This window comes from Ochotona princeps, chromosome 4, assembly GCF_030435755.1.
Source record: "Ochotona princeps isolate mOchPri1 chromosome 4, mOchPri1.hap1, whole genome shotgun sequence".
Classification (NCBI taxonomy): Eukaryota; Metazoa; Chordata; class Mammalia; order Lagomorpha; family Ochotonidae; genus Ochotona; species Ochotona princeps.
This window is the reverse complement of record NC_080835.1, coordinates 17,941,239-17,957,265: the sequence shown is the minus strand read 5'-3', so window position 1 is coordinate 17,957,265 and position 16,027 is coordinate 17,941,239. Positions and strand designations below refer to the sequence as shown.

The 16,027-nt window shown below is 40.4% G+C and overlaps 1 protein-coding gene across 2 annotated transcripts in view; it reads left to right on the top strand.

Annotated features, from left to right (window-relative positions):
- Positions 1 to 16,027, top strand: part of HSD17B12 (hydroxysteroid 17-beta dehydrogenase 12) — a 170,649-nt gene that overhangs the window by 63,841 nt on the left and 90,781 nt on the right. The window contains exon 3 of one of the 2 annotated variants that reach the window (XM_058663155.1): positions 1,413 to 1,484. In XM_058663155.1, the coding sequence (XP_058519138.1) occupies positions 1,413 to 1,484 (72 nt within the window). Of the gene's footprint in view, positions 1 to 1,408; positions 1,485 to 16,027 lie in introns of both variants that reach the window. The other variant, XM_004585390.3, reaches the window with a different exon arrangement.

The window sequence follows — 16,027 nt, the reverse complement described above, 5'->3', positions numbered from 1 at the left end:
ACTATTTAAGAAGCACCAAGGGTAGGCGGTTGCCTAGCAGTGACACTGGCTGGGACACCTAGAGCCCCTATTGAAGTGCAGGAGTTCCAGTCCTGGCTCCACTCTCAGGTCCGCTTCCTGCTGTTGGGTACCAAGGGCGACAGCTGGTGATGACTCAAGCACTTGGTTTTGCCACTCAGATGGCAGATCTGAATTGGGTTGTCTGTTCTTACTTTGACCTTAACCCAGCCCCCAGCTGTCCTGGGCATCTGAAGGATGAACCAGCTTTTATTCAATAATGCGTAATATTGCAAATGAAGGTTTAGAAGAACACTTTTTTTCATCAAAATAGCAAGGGTAGCTAAATTAATCTGCTGTGAAACTGCTGAAGAACCCGTCAACCTATGCTGATATTAAATAAGAGAATCAACAGGATGGGGAAGCCAAAAACTGTCCTCTGTCTCTCCAATTAAAAACAAAACAACAAAGCAGTATAGCCAGTCAAAATGAAAAGGAAAAGTCTCTCTTAAAACCCTTTGACGTTTGGGGCCTGTGCTGTGGTGTCATGTGTAAAGCCACAGTCTACAACATCAGCATGCTGTAAGGGTCCTGGTTCAAATCTCAGCTGCTCTACTTCCTGGCCACCCAGCTCCCTGCTCATGCCTTTGAAAGCAGAGGAAGATGGTCCAACTATGAAGGAGAATTAGATGAAACTCTTGCTCCAGACTTCAGCCTGGCCCAGCCTTGGCTTTTATGGCCATTTGGAGAGTGAACCAGCTGTTGAAAAATCTGTCTCTTTCTCCCTGTAACTCTGATTTTCAAATATGTGTGTGTGTGTGTGTGTGTGTGCACGCGAGCACGCGTGTGTATGTATTAGGGGAGAAAAAAACCTTTGACATTTAAATACTGACTTGATTTAAAAAGATGATCCTTTGGTGAATCCTTTTTATAAAAGTTTCCAGCTTGGTTTACCTTGGTTGGTTGGTTTGTTATGTTTTAAAGATTTTTTAAATTTCTATTGGAAAAGCAGACTTAGAGAGAGGAGATACAGAGAGAAAGATCTTGCATCCACTGGTTCTCTCCCCAAGTGGCTGCATTGGCCAGAGTTGAGCCAATCCGAAGCCAGGAGCCAGGACTGCTTCCAGGTCTTCCATGCAGGTGTAGAGTCCCAAGGCTTTGGGCTGTCCTCAGCTGCTTTCCCAGACCACAAGCAGGGAGCTGTTTGGGAAGTGGAGCTGCCAGGACACAAACCAGAGCCATGTGAGATGACAGTGTGTGCAAGGCAAGGATTTAGCCTCTGAGCCATTGCACTGGGGCCCTGTTTATTTAATTGATTATCAACTGGTCAACTTTTCTTGAAATGGGGTTTTAGCTAATTTATATTTGGAAATGAAATGCAAAGTTGTAAATCAAACCTTTTATTTTGCAGCTAGCAAAGCGTGGAATGAAGATTGTTCTTATCAGCAGATCACAGGATAAACTAAGCCAAGTTGCCAGCGACATAAGTAAGTTCTGATATCAGCGTTCATGATTGCAGGAGGATCATAGCCAACCTAAGTTTTCAGCTAGTTATCTAGCACTTGTTTGTTTACAGTTCAGAACGGAATAATTTTTCATATTGTTTGTAATCTGTTTTAAAGATGAGTCATCAATTCTTAAAAATTATTTCTTCTACTGACTCATTTACTTTTCTGTTTTTAAGAGTCAAATTTTCTATCATGTCCTACTGAAATATTTGAATTTTTCCTTGCTTCATTTCTCACTGTTCCTGATTGTTTTGTACTCTGTTGAGTTGAAGAGTCTCTAATCGTCTAACATGTAACTGAGGAGAAATATAAAAGGTAGTGTGTGTACATGTGATTGGGAAGCATTTTGAACTTTCTTCTTGGTCACCTGTGCTTGAGACTATCTCACCCACCTTACACTTAACCAACCAAGCTGGATAAACACATGCCGTGCATTGTCTTGGCAAAATGTGCTAACCAGTGTCCCTGGTGGTGAGGAAGCCCGTGGTATGATGCTGGCATGCTTTTACTTTCATAGTCAAATTGTTTAGCTAACAAGAGTCAGATGTGTTTTGTTCCTCATTTATGCATTTGTTAGTATTCTGTCAGATGAGTGTAAAAAGGGCTTAATTTCAGTAAAAACTAAGTCGAATTGTGAGTATAGTGAATTGTCTCAGGAACTGGTAGTCTGGTTAGCGATAAACATGACAAAAGTGAGATCCTGGTAAAAGAAGGATTTGCCCTCCACTTGTTTCACGTGTGTTGAAGTTTTTACTGCTCTGTGAAAAAACTGGAAGCACAACAAGTGGGAAATCTGGTCTCCAAAATAGGCCTTGACTCACCAGGAGGACTGGTGAATGAATTATGCTTGGTTTTGGTTTGAATGAATATAAGTGAATATAATGTGTGTTTATCTCTGTGAATGTTTGCTTTAATTAGCTTTTCTGAGTGGCCAGCTGACAAATTGTCTCGGTTCCTTCAGATGAAAGCGATTACTGTTGTATTGTATTACCACCTAACACCATCATGTGTTTTTTTGGATATATTTCTTTGCAAGGTATTTTCTCCTTTGATTCTTCCAACATTGTTGTAGGTAGATTTATTCTTGCAATTATTTCTTTCTAGGCCAGAACTGACCCTATTGGACACATTGCATGTAGGTCACTTCACCTTTTGGTTAAAAAATGGATCTTTTCTAGAAATTTTCAATAGTAATCTTTAAAAAAAAAAACCTTAAAAAAAAAACAAAAACACTTTAAAAATCCTAGCTGGGAGCACAAATGCTTATAAAGATAAGGCTATGGTATATAGATACACAGTAGCTCTTTGCATTTAAGAACTTGAACATTAGAACTAGAAATGCAGTTTTGCTGAGGTAGGTCTTTGAATTAAGCCATGACACCTATGGGCCTGAGGTGAATAATAGGTGAATGTAACATAGGGCCTGTATGTTAGTAGTATTTCATTCTTTGCTACTTGTAGTCATGTATAATAGCTCTTAAAATGATTCATTCACACGTGATACGTGTGCGTGTAAATGGCTTATTAGTAAAGGTCCGTTGGCAGAAAATAGAAGCTGTTGGTTAAGAGGAAGGTTGAGATCTCTGAAATGCTAAGATACAAATTAAAATCCATCATCATTCAAGACAGAAATTCTGTCTTGTAACACCATTTCAGCAAGTGCTTCAGCCTGTAGAAAAATTTCGCAGCCAGACAGAAAATATACATTGGAGAATTTGGTTAACTTGTGATTGTGACATGACATATAACTGCAGAAATGTGATTCTGGAGAAAGATGAATCTTGTTCAAACATTTTTGTGAAAGCACAGATGGTAAAGATTCTGAATTGATCTTTATCAGAAGGATTGGTCTCTTTTCCTTTGTTGGAAAATTTGAAATGTGTTTTCTGGGCAGGATATAAATTTAATAATTTTTTAAAAAGTGCTCTCAGCAGACTATATTGTCAGTTCTAAGCTGAAGAAATGCCTGGAGGAGATTTGTAAATTATTTAGATGTAAGTCATCCTTTGGGAGGGTGTTTTTCAGGAACACATCTATTCTAGAGGACCAGGATTTAAAGTTGATGCCTTTAACATGTCTTTATTGAATGCCAGATCCTGTGCTAGGCAATCCAGATGCAAAAGTAAATACATTTGTATTTAATTCTTACTTTCATGGAGCTTAGCTCTCAGTGGAGAAGACAGCAAAAAGAAATGGGTTCAAGAGTCCAGCACAGTGGCCTGGTAGCTAAAGTCCTCACCTTGCATGTGTTGATTTGTGCCTTGGCTGTTCCACTTTCCTTCCCTGCTTGTGGCCTGGGAAGCAGCTGAGGACAGCTCAAAGCCTTGGGACCTTGTACCCGAGTGGGAGACCCAGAAGAAGCTCCTGGTTCCTGGCTTCGGATTGTCTGAGTTCTGGTCAGTGTGCCCACTTGGGAAATTATCCAGTGGATGCAAGATCTTTCGCTGTCTCTTCTTCTCTCTGTAAATCTGGCTTTCCAATAAAAATGAATCTTAGGAAATGGGTTCAAAACAAAACTAAACTAAAAACTTTGGGTGGCCTGAATCTAATTATGTATTCTATTTCTATGGTCTTCCCAGGTTCATCTTTAGGGAGCTAGAAAAATAGTTTAGCTGGGGCTTGAACTGGCACTCTGATGTGGGATGTTGACATTGCCAACAGTGGTTTGGGTGGTATGGCTTGACCCTGTGTACCACAGCATTGTCACCCATCCCCTCCCCTGGCCAGTTTTATGCTAATTGTTAATGAATAAAGGGAGGAGAATTAATCCAATTATGAAATCAGTGGTGGAATCTTTGGGAAATTATCAGAATAAGTTGCTGGGACTGAGCACTTACGATTGGATCATGGTTGCACTAAATGACATGAAGCCCAAGCTTGCACCTGGCTTGCCATGTGGTTAAGCTCCACCACTGCCAGCCTCTACCCTTCGCAGACGAAAGACTAATAGGGCGATCTGATGTTGGACTGTGAACTTCCACAACATCAACAGAGAGAAACTTTTTGCTTTTGTAAGTAGCTTCTCCCTGGTATTTAGTTGCTAACACACTTAGTGATGGAAGTTTTCTCAGTAGCTTTTCCAGGATTGTGTATGTGTAAGCCACACCCAAAATATTCACTCTGACATTTATATTTCTTAACCCTTTAGATCCCCGATTCTATGTAATGCCAGGAAAATTGAGGTTTCACAGTTGCATTAATGTTGACTCTCATAGAATGCAAGTTTCAGTTAACAAGCCAAGTTAACTGTTACACCTTTCCCAGTCATATGGGCTAAATCATTAAATGCTAATTATCTGATGATCATTAAATACTATATATTAAAAATTTGGCCTGATTTGATGTTAGGTTTTGATTTCCCTGATCCAAGACTCTTGCAGCCCATTCTTACTCCAATACACATTAGCAAATTCTACAATTATTTTTGTGTTTAAGTTGCAGGTTTTCACATAAGACTGTACCCATTGCGTAGAGAATGATGTGCTTTACTGCTGTTACTAGTGGTAGAAAAACAAGGTTGGGACACTTGCGGAGGAGAAAGGGCTTCTCTGGCAGGGCCTGTTGTGAGCATGTGCAGTTCATGATGAAGTTATTGTAGAGCTTTAAAGCAGGGGAGCCTGGATCGTCAAAGATGTAAGGACAGAACAGTTTCGAGTTAGGTTCATGTTGCTTTAGGGATTCCAGGTTTTCAATGTTAGCCTAGCCCACCCAGATCTTCCAAGCCCATGTCTCAAAGCATCACCCTCTCTCATTCAGAGCTTTTGCTTTCCGCCATAATATCATGAACTTATACAATCGGGATAAGACTACATTGTTACTCTGCAATTGGCACATGTTTTTATTAGGATCACTATAGAAGGTAAAATGGTAAAATGTGAGGGGAAAGTTTGTTAGAGCTTATCAGTTTTCTTTCTGCACATTTTGCTCCAGTATATACTGAGAAAGCCATTTTCCACCAAATGTCTTTGTACTTATCATTTCTGCCAAACTCAAGTATAATAGCCACTGGGTTCTGAAAAAACACATCTTCAAGTTTGTTCACTAGAGTCAGCAGCCAGGGTGGATCTGATTAATTGTGATGCTACTTCCTGAATCAAAGACCACTAGGGTCCCCTTTCCCTAATGATATAATCATACCAGTATGTCTGGGATCCTACTCTTGATACTAAATTCCTGTCAATCAGAGTCGCTTAAGGAAGCAGAAGTCACACTAGTGAGTTTACTGATCTGTCACTTCCTGTCCAGCACTGACACTCCCATGAGTTAAACTCTTCCCTCCTACTTTCGTTGTCTGACTTTCCTGAAAGAAGAAAGAAAAAGAAGAGATGGAAGAGGTGGTTGCTTGCTGATTGAAGACTTTTTTGTTTTATTTTTTTTTACTCTGCTTTCCTGCCTCTCCTGACAGGTAAGTCTGAGTCCCTTGTACCTTTATAAGCAGTTCCTTGTGAATGTAGAGGGCAGCCTTCTGATCAAAGCCAAAGTTCTTTGGAATAATTTGAAAGGATTCTATGGCGTTTAGCAGGGAACTAAATGTTTCACCAACAAAAGATAAGTGCTTTGTCAGGACTGACTGTTTTGATGGAATTATAGTTCTTCCCAAGAATACCTGTCACCCTAGAATGAAGACAAGCTGGAAGTCATCACACATATAAGACGCTTATTTTATTATCATTGTTGGCCAGGATTACTTAGATATTAAGTACTTTTCTCGAGTTTGAAAAGAAAAGTCCTCCTAGGTAATTTTTAACACTGAGCTGAGATTTTGCTCGAAGGAAAGCATCATACAATGAAAACAAGCTTTCCTAACAACTTGGCTTACAGAATATAGAGGCAAATACTTAGAATTCTTGTGATCACATGATCATATAGCAGTCATGATTCTTACTGGATACAGTTTAATTGGCTTTGATTTTAAAAATACTTCATGGTTCTGTCTTTGACAAAAACCAATCACTCTCTATATCTCTTTCTCGTAACTTACCAAGATAAAAAGCTATAGACGGTCCTGTAATTCTATTACTTCTCTTTTCAAATATAGAGCATTCAGAAATGTAAATCTCACTGGTCTGAAGTTAACAGAGGAAAGGATTGGGATAAAGCCTCTGCGAGCCTCCCTACACACACACACATAGATAGATAGATCCATTTCGCTGTTTTTAAAAAGATTATTTATTTGAAACATAGAGTTACACACAGAGAGGGAGAGGCAGAGATCTTCCATCTGCTGATTCACTCTCCAAGTGGCTACAGGAGCCAGGTATGAGCCAGGCAGAAACTGGAAGCCAGAAGTTTCTTCTGAATCTCTCACATGGGTATAGTATTCCAGAGACTTGGGCCAGCCTCTACTGCTTTTCCCAGGCACATTAGCAGGGAGCTGGATTGGAAATGTAGCAGCCAGGACCTGAACCAGCACCCATATGAGATGCCGGTGCTTCAGAGGTGGCTTTTATTAGCAAGGACAGAACAATGGACCCCCATTTCACTTTTTTAATCCTTACTTGTGACCAAATCTAAGCAGTTTAACATGTGAATGTGATGAAGTAAGTTTGTTCCACAATTTTCTGATGCAGCAATAATGTCATTAATATAATGCCATGTTATACTAAGTCATTTGGTTTTCATTGAGGGCAACAAAAGGCATTAACAAATACAAAGAAATTTTTGTTTTATATATAGAAAACTTAGAACCACATAATGTTAGGATTATGTTAATCTTATGTCATGTCTTTAGAAGTTACTCTTGTGATTCCAAAGACCTCAGAGTTTATATTCTAAGACTAGGAACCAAAACCCATTCCGTTTGCCTCTTCTGGTTTTGCCTGTAGTTCTGTAACTGTGGATGTGTCCTTTGACAGATCGGTCAATGTTCCTGCCCTCCGGAAAGTGACCTTGTATACCACACCATCTCTGAGGCTGAGACTCCACAAGTCACGGAGCAGGTCCCAGCATATTTGGGGGCGGGGGAGTCTCTCAAGTATTATTTCCATAGAGGGCACTGCAGCCCTCATCCTGTACTAGTGGGCTTGTCATGCCTAATTAAAGGAGATTTACCGTTAAATAAAACATTTCTGGCATAGTCATGGTTACAAATTTGCTTTATCTAATTATATTCTGGTAGTGAAAAAGATAAATTCTTATTGAGCCAATGCAAATAATTACATTTTCATGTAAAGTAAAAGCACTCAATAAGGTTATGCTGTGTAATTTTTGGCCATTCTTCTGATAGGTTTTGCATAAAAAGTCATTCAATAATGTGTTCTGTTTTCTACACAATTACCATGTTTAAATACATCCAACAATTTATAAATTTATGTTCCATTTTGGTGCTATTGCTGCCTTAATGAACCATCTTGGACTTAACAGAGGTAAATCACGTACCAGTTTTGGATCCTCATGAATTGTACTGATCAGGGATTTTGCCAGGATTCTGGCAGACTCTTGTTTTACTTCTTACCAAGGGCACTCAGTGAATGCTGGTTGATGGTGTGGTCTGAAAATCCAAAGTGGCTTCTCTCACAGATCTGCTGCCTTGTTGGGAGCTGCCTGGAGGTGAGCTCAGCTGGACTGTTAACCAGTGGGCCGCCACATGGCCTTTCTGGCCTGGCCATCTCAAAGTGATTGAACACGATAACCTTACACAGTCCACCTTCCCCAGTAGTGAAAGCTTCAAGAGAATCAGGCAAAACCTGATGTCTTTATATGACCTAACCTGAGAATTCTAAACAGTGTTACTGTTACAAGGGGAGTTACAAGCGGAGACAAATCTTTCACTTGCTGATTGACTCCCCCAATAGCTGCTACAGGCTGAATCCAGGAGCCAGGAATTTCATCCAGATCTTCCTTGTGGGGGCATGGACCTAAGGACTGGGCTTTCTTCTGTTTTTCAAGCATATTAGCAGGGAGCTCAGAAGTGGAGCAGGTGGGACTAGAACCGGCACCGAGATAGGATGCTGACATTGCAGGTGGCATTTAACTTGCTGTGCTGCAATGCCATCCCTTAGATTGTACCTCTTAATGGAAGCATCGCATGGCAACTTTGGCAGGAAACACACAACATTGTTGGAAAATGCAATCTGGATATGCAATAACTTGCCACAGTTTATAAGGGACAGTAAAGTTTCCTGGGGAATTTTGTTCCTAAATTATGAAAGATCGATGGGGTCACATAGCATCCAACTGGAGTTTGTTACTGTTTCCCAAGGATGTCCAGCTGCAGTGAGGGTTGTTGAGGAAACAAGAAGAAAGAAGAGATGTTTTTTCAAAATGCATGTTGAATTTCCCCCATGGGTTCCATTCAGAGTCTTCACAGATTAATTCTTGTTCCATTGGTCAAGCAGCATATTTGTGCGAAGTGTCTGATCTTAGAATATAGAGTCTTGTACATACTGACTCGCTTCCTGATACCATCTGCCTGATGGTGCACTCTTGGGGTTACAGTGGAAAGGAAGCTGGACCCTCTTTGCAGCATTGCTAGTCAAGAAATACTATACAGCTATTCCTGCAACCGCTCTTCTTTTGCTGTTTCTTTAAAATTCGGTTTTCTGATGTCTTGTTTATGGCTGGGGCCTTTACAGAAGCTTATAGAGGCAGTTACAACCACTTATTATTAGTAAGACTGATGGTTGATTTATTACAGTAATTAGCAGTGCCAGAATGCAATCCTCTACTGTGGTATAATGTAGTGCTAATTAATAGGATCGAGTCCCTTATTATCCTGAGGGCATGAGCCTTATTATGGACACTAAAGGCACTGGTAAATCTCCAAGGACCTCAACAAAGTATGTTTTTAAATCGCTGCTAGTTATACATAAGGTTATTTTATTCTTAGAAAAGTAATTGTAAAAATCATTTTGTTCATAGTTGTTCCAGTCTTTGCACAGGATTGGAACTATGTTTCTGTCCATCCTCATAAGAATTACAGGTGTTAAGCCATGTCCATGATTAGTTCCTGATTAGCAGGTAAAAGTTACTTCTACCTAAAGTGATGGGAATGTGAACTTCTCTTATTCTTCCTGTACTCTGAGTTGGGTAAACACAGCTCTCATAAGAGAGGTGAGCTGAATAAGGCTGTGGAGGTGCCAGGCAGTTGGCGTGGCAGTGAAGATGTTGCTCAGGATATCTGCATCCATTGCCTGGGTGCTGTGGTTAAGTCCCAACTGCACTCCAGTTCCAGCTTCCTGCACACCAATCAGCAGTGATGCCTCATGTAATTCAATCCTTAGCACACTCCTGCACCCAGGTGAAGTCTCTGGCTGCCAGTGGCGGCCTGGCCCAACCTGGGCTGTTATGGGCAGAAGAGAGATTTCTCTTTCACACACAAAAGATAAAGAGAATATACGACATATTTAGTTATTCCCAATATTCCCCTTACGAAATAGTGTTGCCAGTAGTTATCTGGGGAGAACCAGAAATAGTTTAGGTATAAAATATACCTCTGCAAGCAGTTTTATTCTTCTTAAATTGAGACCTGAAACTGTGAATGCAGGATCATAAAAGTTATCAGAAAAGAGGATAGGGCCTGGTGCGACAGCTTAGTGGTTAAAGTCCTTGCCTTGTATGCACTGGGACCCCCGTATGGGCGCTGTTTTGTATCCCAGCTGTTCCACTTCCCTTCCAGCTCCCTGCTTGTGGCCTAGGAAAGCAGTAGAGGATGGCCCTAAACCTTGGGACCCTGCACCTGTGTGGGAGACCAGGAAGAAGCTGCTGGCTTCAGATTGGCTGAGCGCTGGTCATTGCAGCAGCTTGGGGAGTGAACCAGTGGATGGAAGATTTTCCTCTGTTTGTCCTTTCTGCAAATCTGACTTTCCAATAAAAATAAAATAAATCTTTAAAAACATAAATCACAGGTGCCCAAAAGAAGAAATGATTACAGGCTTGGTTTAGAATGACAGTAATTAAAACAAAGCATCAGTTCAAGAAATAGTAATTTTTAGGAAATACAGTTTTTTCAGAAATCAGAAGCTTTGTTATAAACTATCTAGCAACATGACAGAAGTCCACACAAGAGCTCATAAAGTTAGCAGACTCTTAGGAAGTGAGTGTTCTCTGGAGATAAGGAAACTTTGTCGGCCATACTGGATTCTTCAGAGACAGAACAATTGATTTTGATATCTTTCTCATGAAGAGACTAATTCCATAGATGAATGTTCACTCCAACAACTGGTTTCAGAATGCTTCATTCATAAACTTTTGTTGTTGATACATCCAGTTATGCATTTGATATATCCAGTTATGCATCTGTTTAGATAACAAATCAGTACTTTGACTTTGGCTTACAATATATTAGCTTCTTTTCTGTTGCTGTGTTATAAAATAATGCACATATCACATCAAGTTTGCCATCCTAACTGAAGATTTCCTAGGAATTTTAATCAGTGATTGTTGGGGGTCTCTCTGGGGGGACCTGGACCCAAGATGTGGTGACCGCACTGAGAAGAATCAGGACACAGGGGATGCAAAGGCAAAGAACCAGCGCACACTTGATTGAGTTTTTCTGGACATCTTTATACTAAGATTTTTACAGGACAAGCAGGCAGGTAAAGGTTACTAGTTAACTAAATAGCATGCAAGCCACTCTAAAGACAGATCACAAGGAATTTGGGAAACACTCACCAGGCTTCAGGCAACAGTGCAGCAAACATGAGTTACAGGAGCCAATACTGGTAAACAAACAGATCCAACAAGAAAAGGAACATAACAAAACTTTGTATTCAGATACATTTAGGCAACAAGCACTGAAAGAAGAGGAATGGATAGTGAGGTGCCGCCCACATCCCCAGTCATGCTTCGCCAGCAAGGCCACCCCACAATCTCAGCAGGAAGTCTGCTTGCAGCAGCATTCTGTCTGCTGAGAATGTCTGAGACAAGGGTTCCTCAGGTATTGGGTGGTCTGGTCCAGGGGGCAAATGTCCCACAAGTGATTCCTTATTATTTTAAAAATTGTATTTATTTATTTGAATGACAGGGGGTGAGACAGATAGAGAGAGAAACAGACATAGAGAGATCTTTCATATGCTGATTCACTTTCCAGATGCCCTTAACAGGGAGGGCTGGACTAGACTTTGAATCCAGGAGTCTGGAACCCAGTCTAAGCCTCCCATGCTGGCTGGCACAGACCCAAGTATTTGAGCCATCACCTGCTGCGTCCCAAGGTGCACATTAGCAGGAAACTGGAATTAGAGCCTTGAACCCAGGCATTCCAACATGGAATCTGTGTGACTCAACTGGCATCATACCGCTGTGTCAGATGCTTGTCCTATCTCAATATTTAACTCACGATGGTATTTGTACAGTTGCTTCAGATCAATGGCGTATCATAGAAATTGAGGTGGGCATTGGACACAGTGGTCAAGTCTCTACTTGGGATGCCCACATTCTGTATGGCAGGGCCTGGCTCAGTTCCCTGCCCCCTGCAACTTACTGTATATCCTGGAGGCAGCATCAGGGGACTCAGGTGCTGGGGCCTGTGGCACCTCCTGTAGCAGATCTAGGCTGAGTTCCAGGCTTCTGGCTTGGATTTACTTTAGTTAAGCTGCTTCACAGCCTTTTTGCTCACTATGATTCTGATAAGTCTCCTGTCATCTGTCATTCTTTTACCACCATGCTGAATTAGATTCTTCCCCCTCTTCCCTGGTTACTTTTTTTTTTTTTTTTAAGATTTATTTATTTTGAGTTACGGAGAAGAGAGGGAGACATAGAGAGGGAAAGAGATAAAAAGCTCTTCCATTCACTGGTTTACTCCCCACATAGCCTCAATAGCCAGAGCTGGGCTGGTCCAAAGCCAGGAACCAGGAATTTCTTGCAGGTCTTATCCATGAACAAAGGTCTGAGCACTTGGGCCACCTCTGCTGCTTTCTGAGGTGAATTAATAGGAAGCCGCATTAAAAGTGGAGCAGTCAGGATGCAGCGCTACACTCATGTAGGATGCCGGCGTGACGGGCAGCAGCTTTCCTTGGTATATCACGGTGTCGGCTGCTCAGGTTACTTTTGAGATTCCTCTATCACTGATTTTAAGTTCAGTTTACTTGTTTTTGTTTTTGTACCTGGAGTTATCGTATTTGGGAAAATACTAGCTATTAGTTCATCAAATATCATTTCCAACTCAGTTTTTCTGGGACTTCAATGACACATCCATCTAACTGACAGTTCCCTGTAATTCACACATTTTTGTATTCATTGAAAAATATTTCATCTTTTCTCTTTATGTTTCACTTTGTGTAATCTGTATTGATCTTTTTCTTTAACTGCTGCCAATCTTGTTAGTGTATTTTTTATCCGAAAATTGCATTTTTCTCTTTATGTAAATATTTAGGTTTGTTAAGGGTTCTTTTTTTTCTTTTCTTTATTTATTTTTTACACTTTATTATTATTATTATCATTTTATGATACAATTCCATAGGCTCCTGGCATTTCCCTTATACCCTCCCCAATTCCCTCGCCCTCACCTGGTTCCTCTATATCATTACTAAAACATAGTTCTTCATACACAGTCACATGTCCATCATTGCGGGCATGGACAGTAGCAGAGAGTCCAGATTCCTATTGTCAAGATATAGTAAACAGTTTCATTGTAAGTCCATTTTTGTCTAGAAGCAGAAATGCATACTACATTGTGTCCTCACATCTGGATGTTAGTCTCCGTTTTACAGCTACTGTACATCCCCTCAAATGAAAAGTCATAATACAAAATCAACGATAGAAAGAAAAATAGAAATTTACAATGCCATGAAGTTAAATGACATGTTACTAGATATGACAGTCTCCATTACACAGCTACTATACATCCCCTTAAATGAAAAACCACAAAACAAAATCAACATCAGGGAGAAAAAAGAAATTAACAACACCAAGAAGTTAAATAACATGCTACTAAATGACTAACGTGTAGCTGAAGAAATGAAAGTCAATAACCTTCTTACAGAAAATGATGCTACTGTATGATCTATGAGTCATTGAATGATTTAATCAGAAGAAAGTGTTTTGAAGAGATGAAACTAACAGAAAACAACAAAACCATGCGATATAGTTTCTGCTGATTTTTGTTGGTGAAGCGTGTTTCTTCTAGACAATAAATAGATGGGTTTTGCTTTTTAATCCAGTCCACTAATCTATGACGTTTGATTGAGCTTAAGCCATTTACATTCAGGGTTAATATGTATGAGTGGTACTTTGGTCCTGTCATTTTAGGAATGGGTTGTTCATTGGTTTAGTCTTCTGTTGTGATTTTACTGGGATGTTCTTCCCATTTGCCTTTGGTTTTGTTTGGTGCTATTCTTCTTCTCTGTGAAGAGAACATCTTGAAGTATCATTTGTAGGGCAGGTTTGGAAGAGGCAAATTCTTTTAACTTTTTACTGTGGAAGATTTTTATTTCATTTTCAAAGACAAAAGAAAGCTTTGCTGGATATGTTATTCTAGGCCGACAATTTTTTTCTTTCAGAATCTGGAATATGTCACTCCATTCTCTTCTGGCCTGTAGTGTTTCCAGTGAGAGATCTCCTGTGAGTTTAATTGGCATTCCTTTATATGTCAATCGATTTTTTTCACGTGCACATTTAAGGATCTTTTCCTTGTGTTCTATTGAAGAGAGCTTGAAGATCGTGTGTCTTGATGAAGATCGCTTTTGATCAAACCTGTTGGGAGTTCTGTGCCCCTCCTGGATGTTGTTTCGCAATTCTTTCTCTAGATTAGGGAAATTTTCCTTTATTATTTCATTAAATACATTTTCAAACTCAGCTTCTCTTTGTGCACCTTCTGGGACTCCCATAACTCTTATATTTGGCCTCTTAATAGTGTCTTTCGATTCTTTTTTTTTAATATTATTTTTTATTGATTACATTGCATTATGTGACACTGTCTCATAGGCTCTGGGATTCTCCCAACTCCTCCCCAAACCCTCCCCCCATTGTGGATTCCTCCACCTTGTTGCAGTATTACAGTTCAAATTCAGTCAAGATTCTTCCATTGCAAGCATAGAGTCCAGCATCTTATTGTCCAGATAAATTTAATGGTTTCTTGGGGAGACCATCTCTGGTCTGAAAGCAGAGCTGGCAGAATATCATCCCGATCAATTAAAAGCCACAACATAACATCAACAACAATTTACAACATTATGGAATTAATTGACATGGTATTGAGTAACAAATATGTTAAAAACTGCAAGTTCTTAACCACATCTTGTGACTACTTCATTGACATTTCAATTTTAATTTATACAAAGAATTGGCTGCTAAACACCTTAAAATGGTTATAGGGTACTATTCAGCTGTGTCGTGACTATTTTCATTTTACCATTCAGCAGTTTATAGTATTGAAGCTTAATTTTTGCTGAACTTGGCAGATTTTGGGATAGTCTAAATTGGCTTATAACTCTAACAAGGCATATGTCAACAGTTGAAGTGCAAAACAGTCTTAGGAGGGGTGTGCAGAGAAATCTTCAATACATTAGTGAGGAGTAACTTATCTTTGTGTCCTACCTAGTAAGGCATGTGTGAGTCCACGCTGACCGTTTCCTGTCTGGTTCCAAGCTTTCCTTGTTGTTCTCTGTCTATCTGTTCCAATTTGTGTGCGTGCGTGCATGTGTGTGTGTGTGTGTGTGTTTTGGAGTGGGGGTATCCGGAGCGACCATGATGGTCGTTGCAAGATAGGGTGGGGATCCAAAGTTGGAGCTAAGTGAGGACCAGAGAAAGCTCCACTCCCTAGTTCCGACGGAAGTTTACTGTTCTTCTGTTTCTGTGGACTGCTCAGGGCTCCTGGCTGTTGTTTTCCTTGACCTTGGATACTGCAAGGAAGGGTTTGTACTTCTTCCATCACATGTGGTAGATCCAAATAGGGGTGGGTGACCTCAGAGTTCTTGGCCTCCAAAGACATTCCAGTTCCCCGTAGTCTCCTTGGCAGTTGGGATGTAGTCCTTGGTGCCCATACTGATAGTCCTTGGTGAGGATCCGGGAATCCCCAGGGTTGGGATCCAAGCCTCCTCCTGTCAGCCTGCTCCACCCTGGGGTCCCCCCTGTTCTGTGCATATGACCTCCTGTTAAGAGGTTGTCAGGATCGCTCTTGATTCCCTCTGTATATCTTTGTAGTTTTACTATTGTCTAATGCTGATTCGAGTCTGTTGTCTGTAAGTTATCTGTTATGTTCCTGATAGGTTATACTTCACGTTTTCCTCACACATTCTAAGGAGATGGAAGATTTCTCTGCTCTCCCTCCCCATTTCAATTCTTGAATCCTTTTTTTGGCCTGATCCAGCTCTGTTTCTAGCTTTTTGTTTGCTTCCCCCTGATGACAGGAAATATCTTCCAATTCTGAGATTTCTTTCTTCTGCTTGTTTCATTATATTTTGGAGACTCTCCACTGTACTTTTAATTTGCTCTACTGTGTTCTTAATTTCTGATATATCAGCCTTGATTTGCTTTATTGCTTCCTTAAATTCTTTGAACTCTTGCATGAGCTTCTCATTGTTGATTGGAAGCTTTAAAATGGGTTTTATGCATTCTGTGTGCCCCATTTTCACGATGTCTTCCTC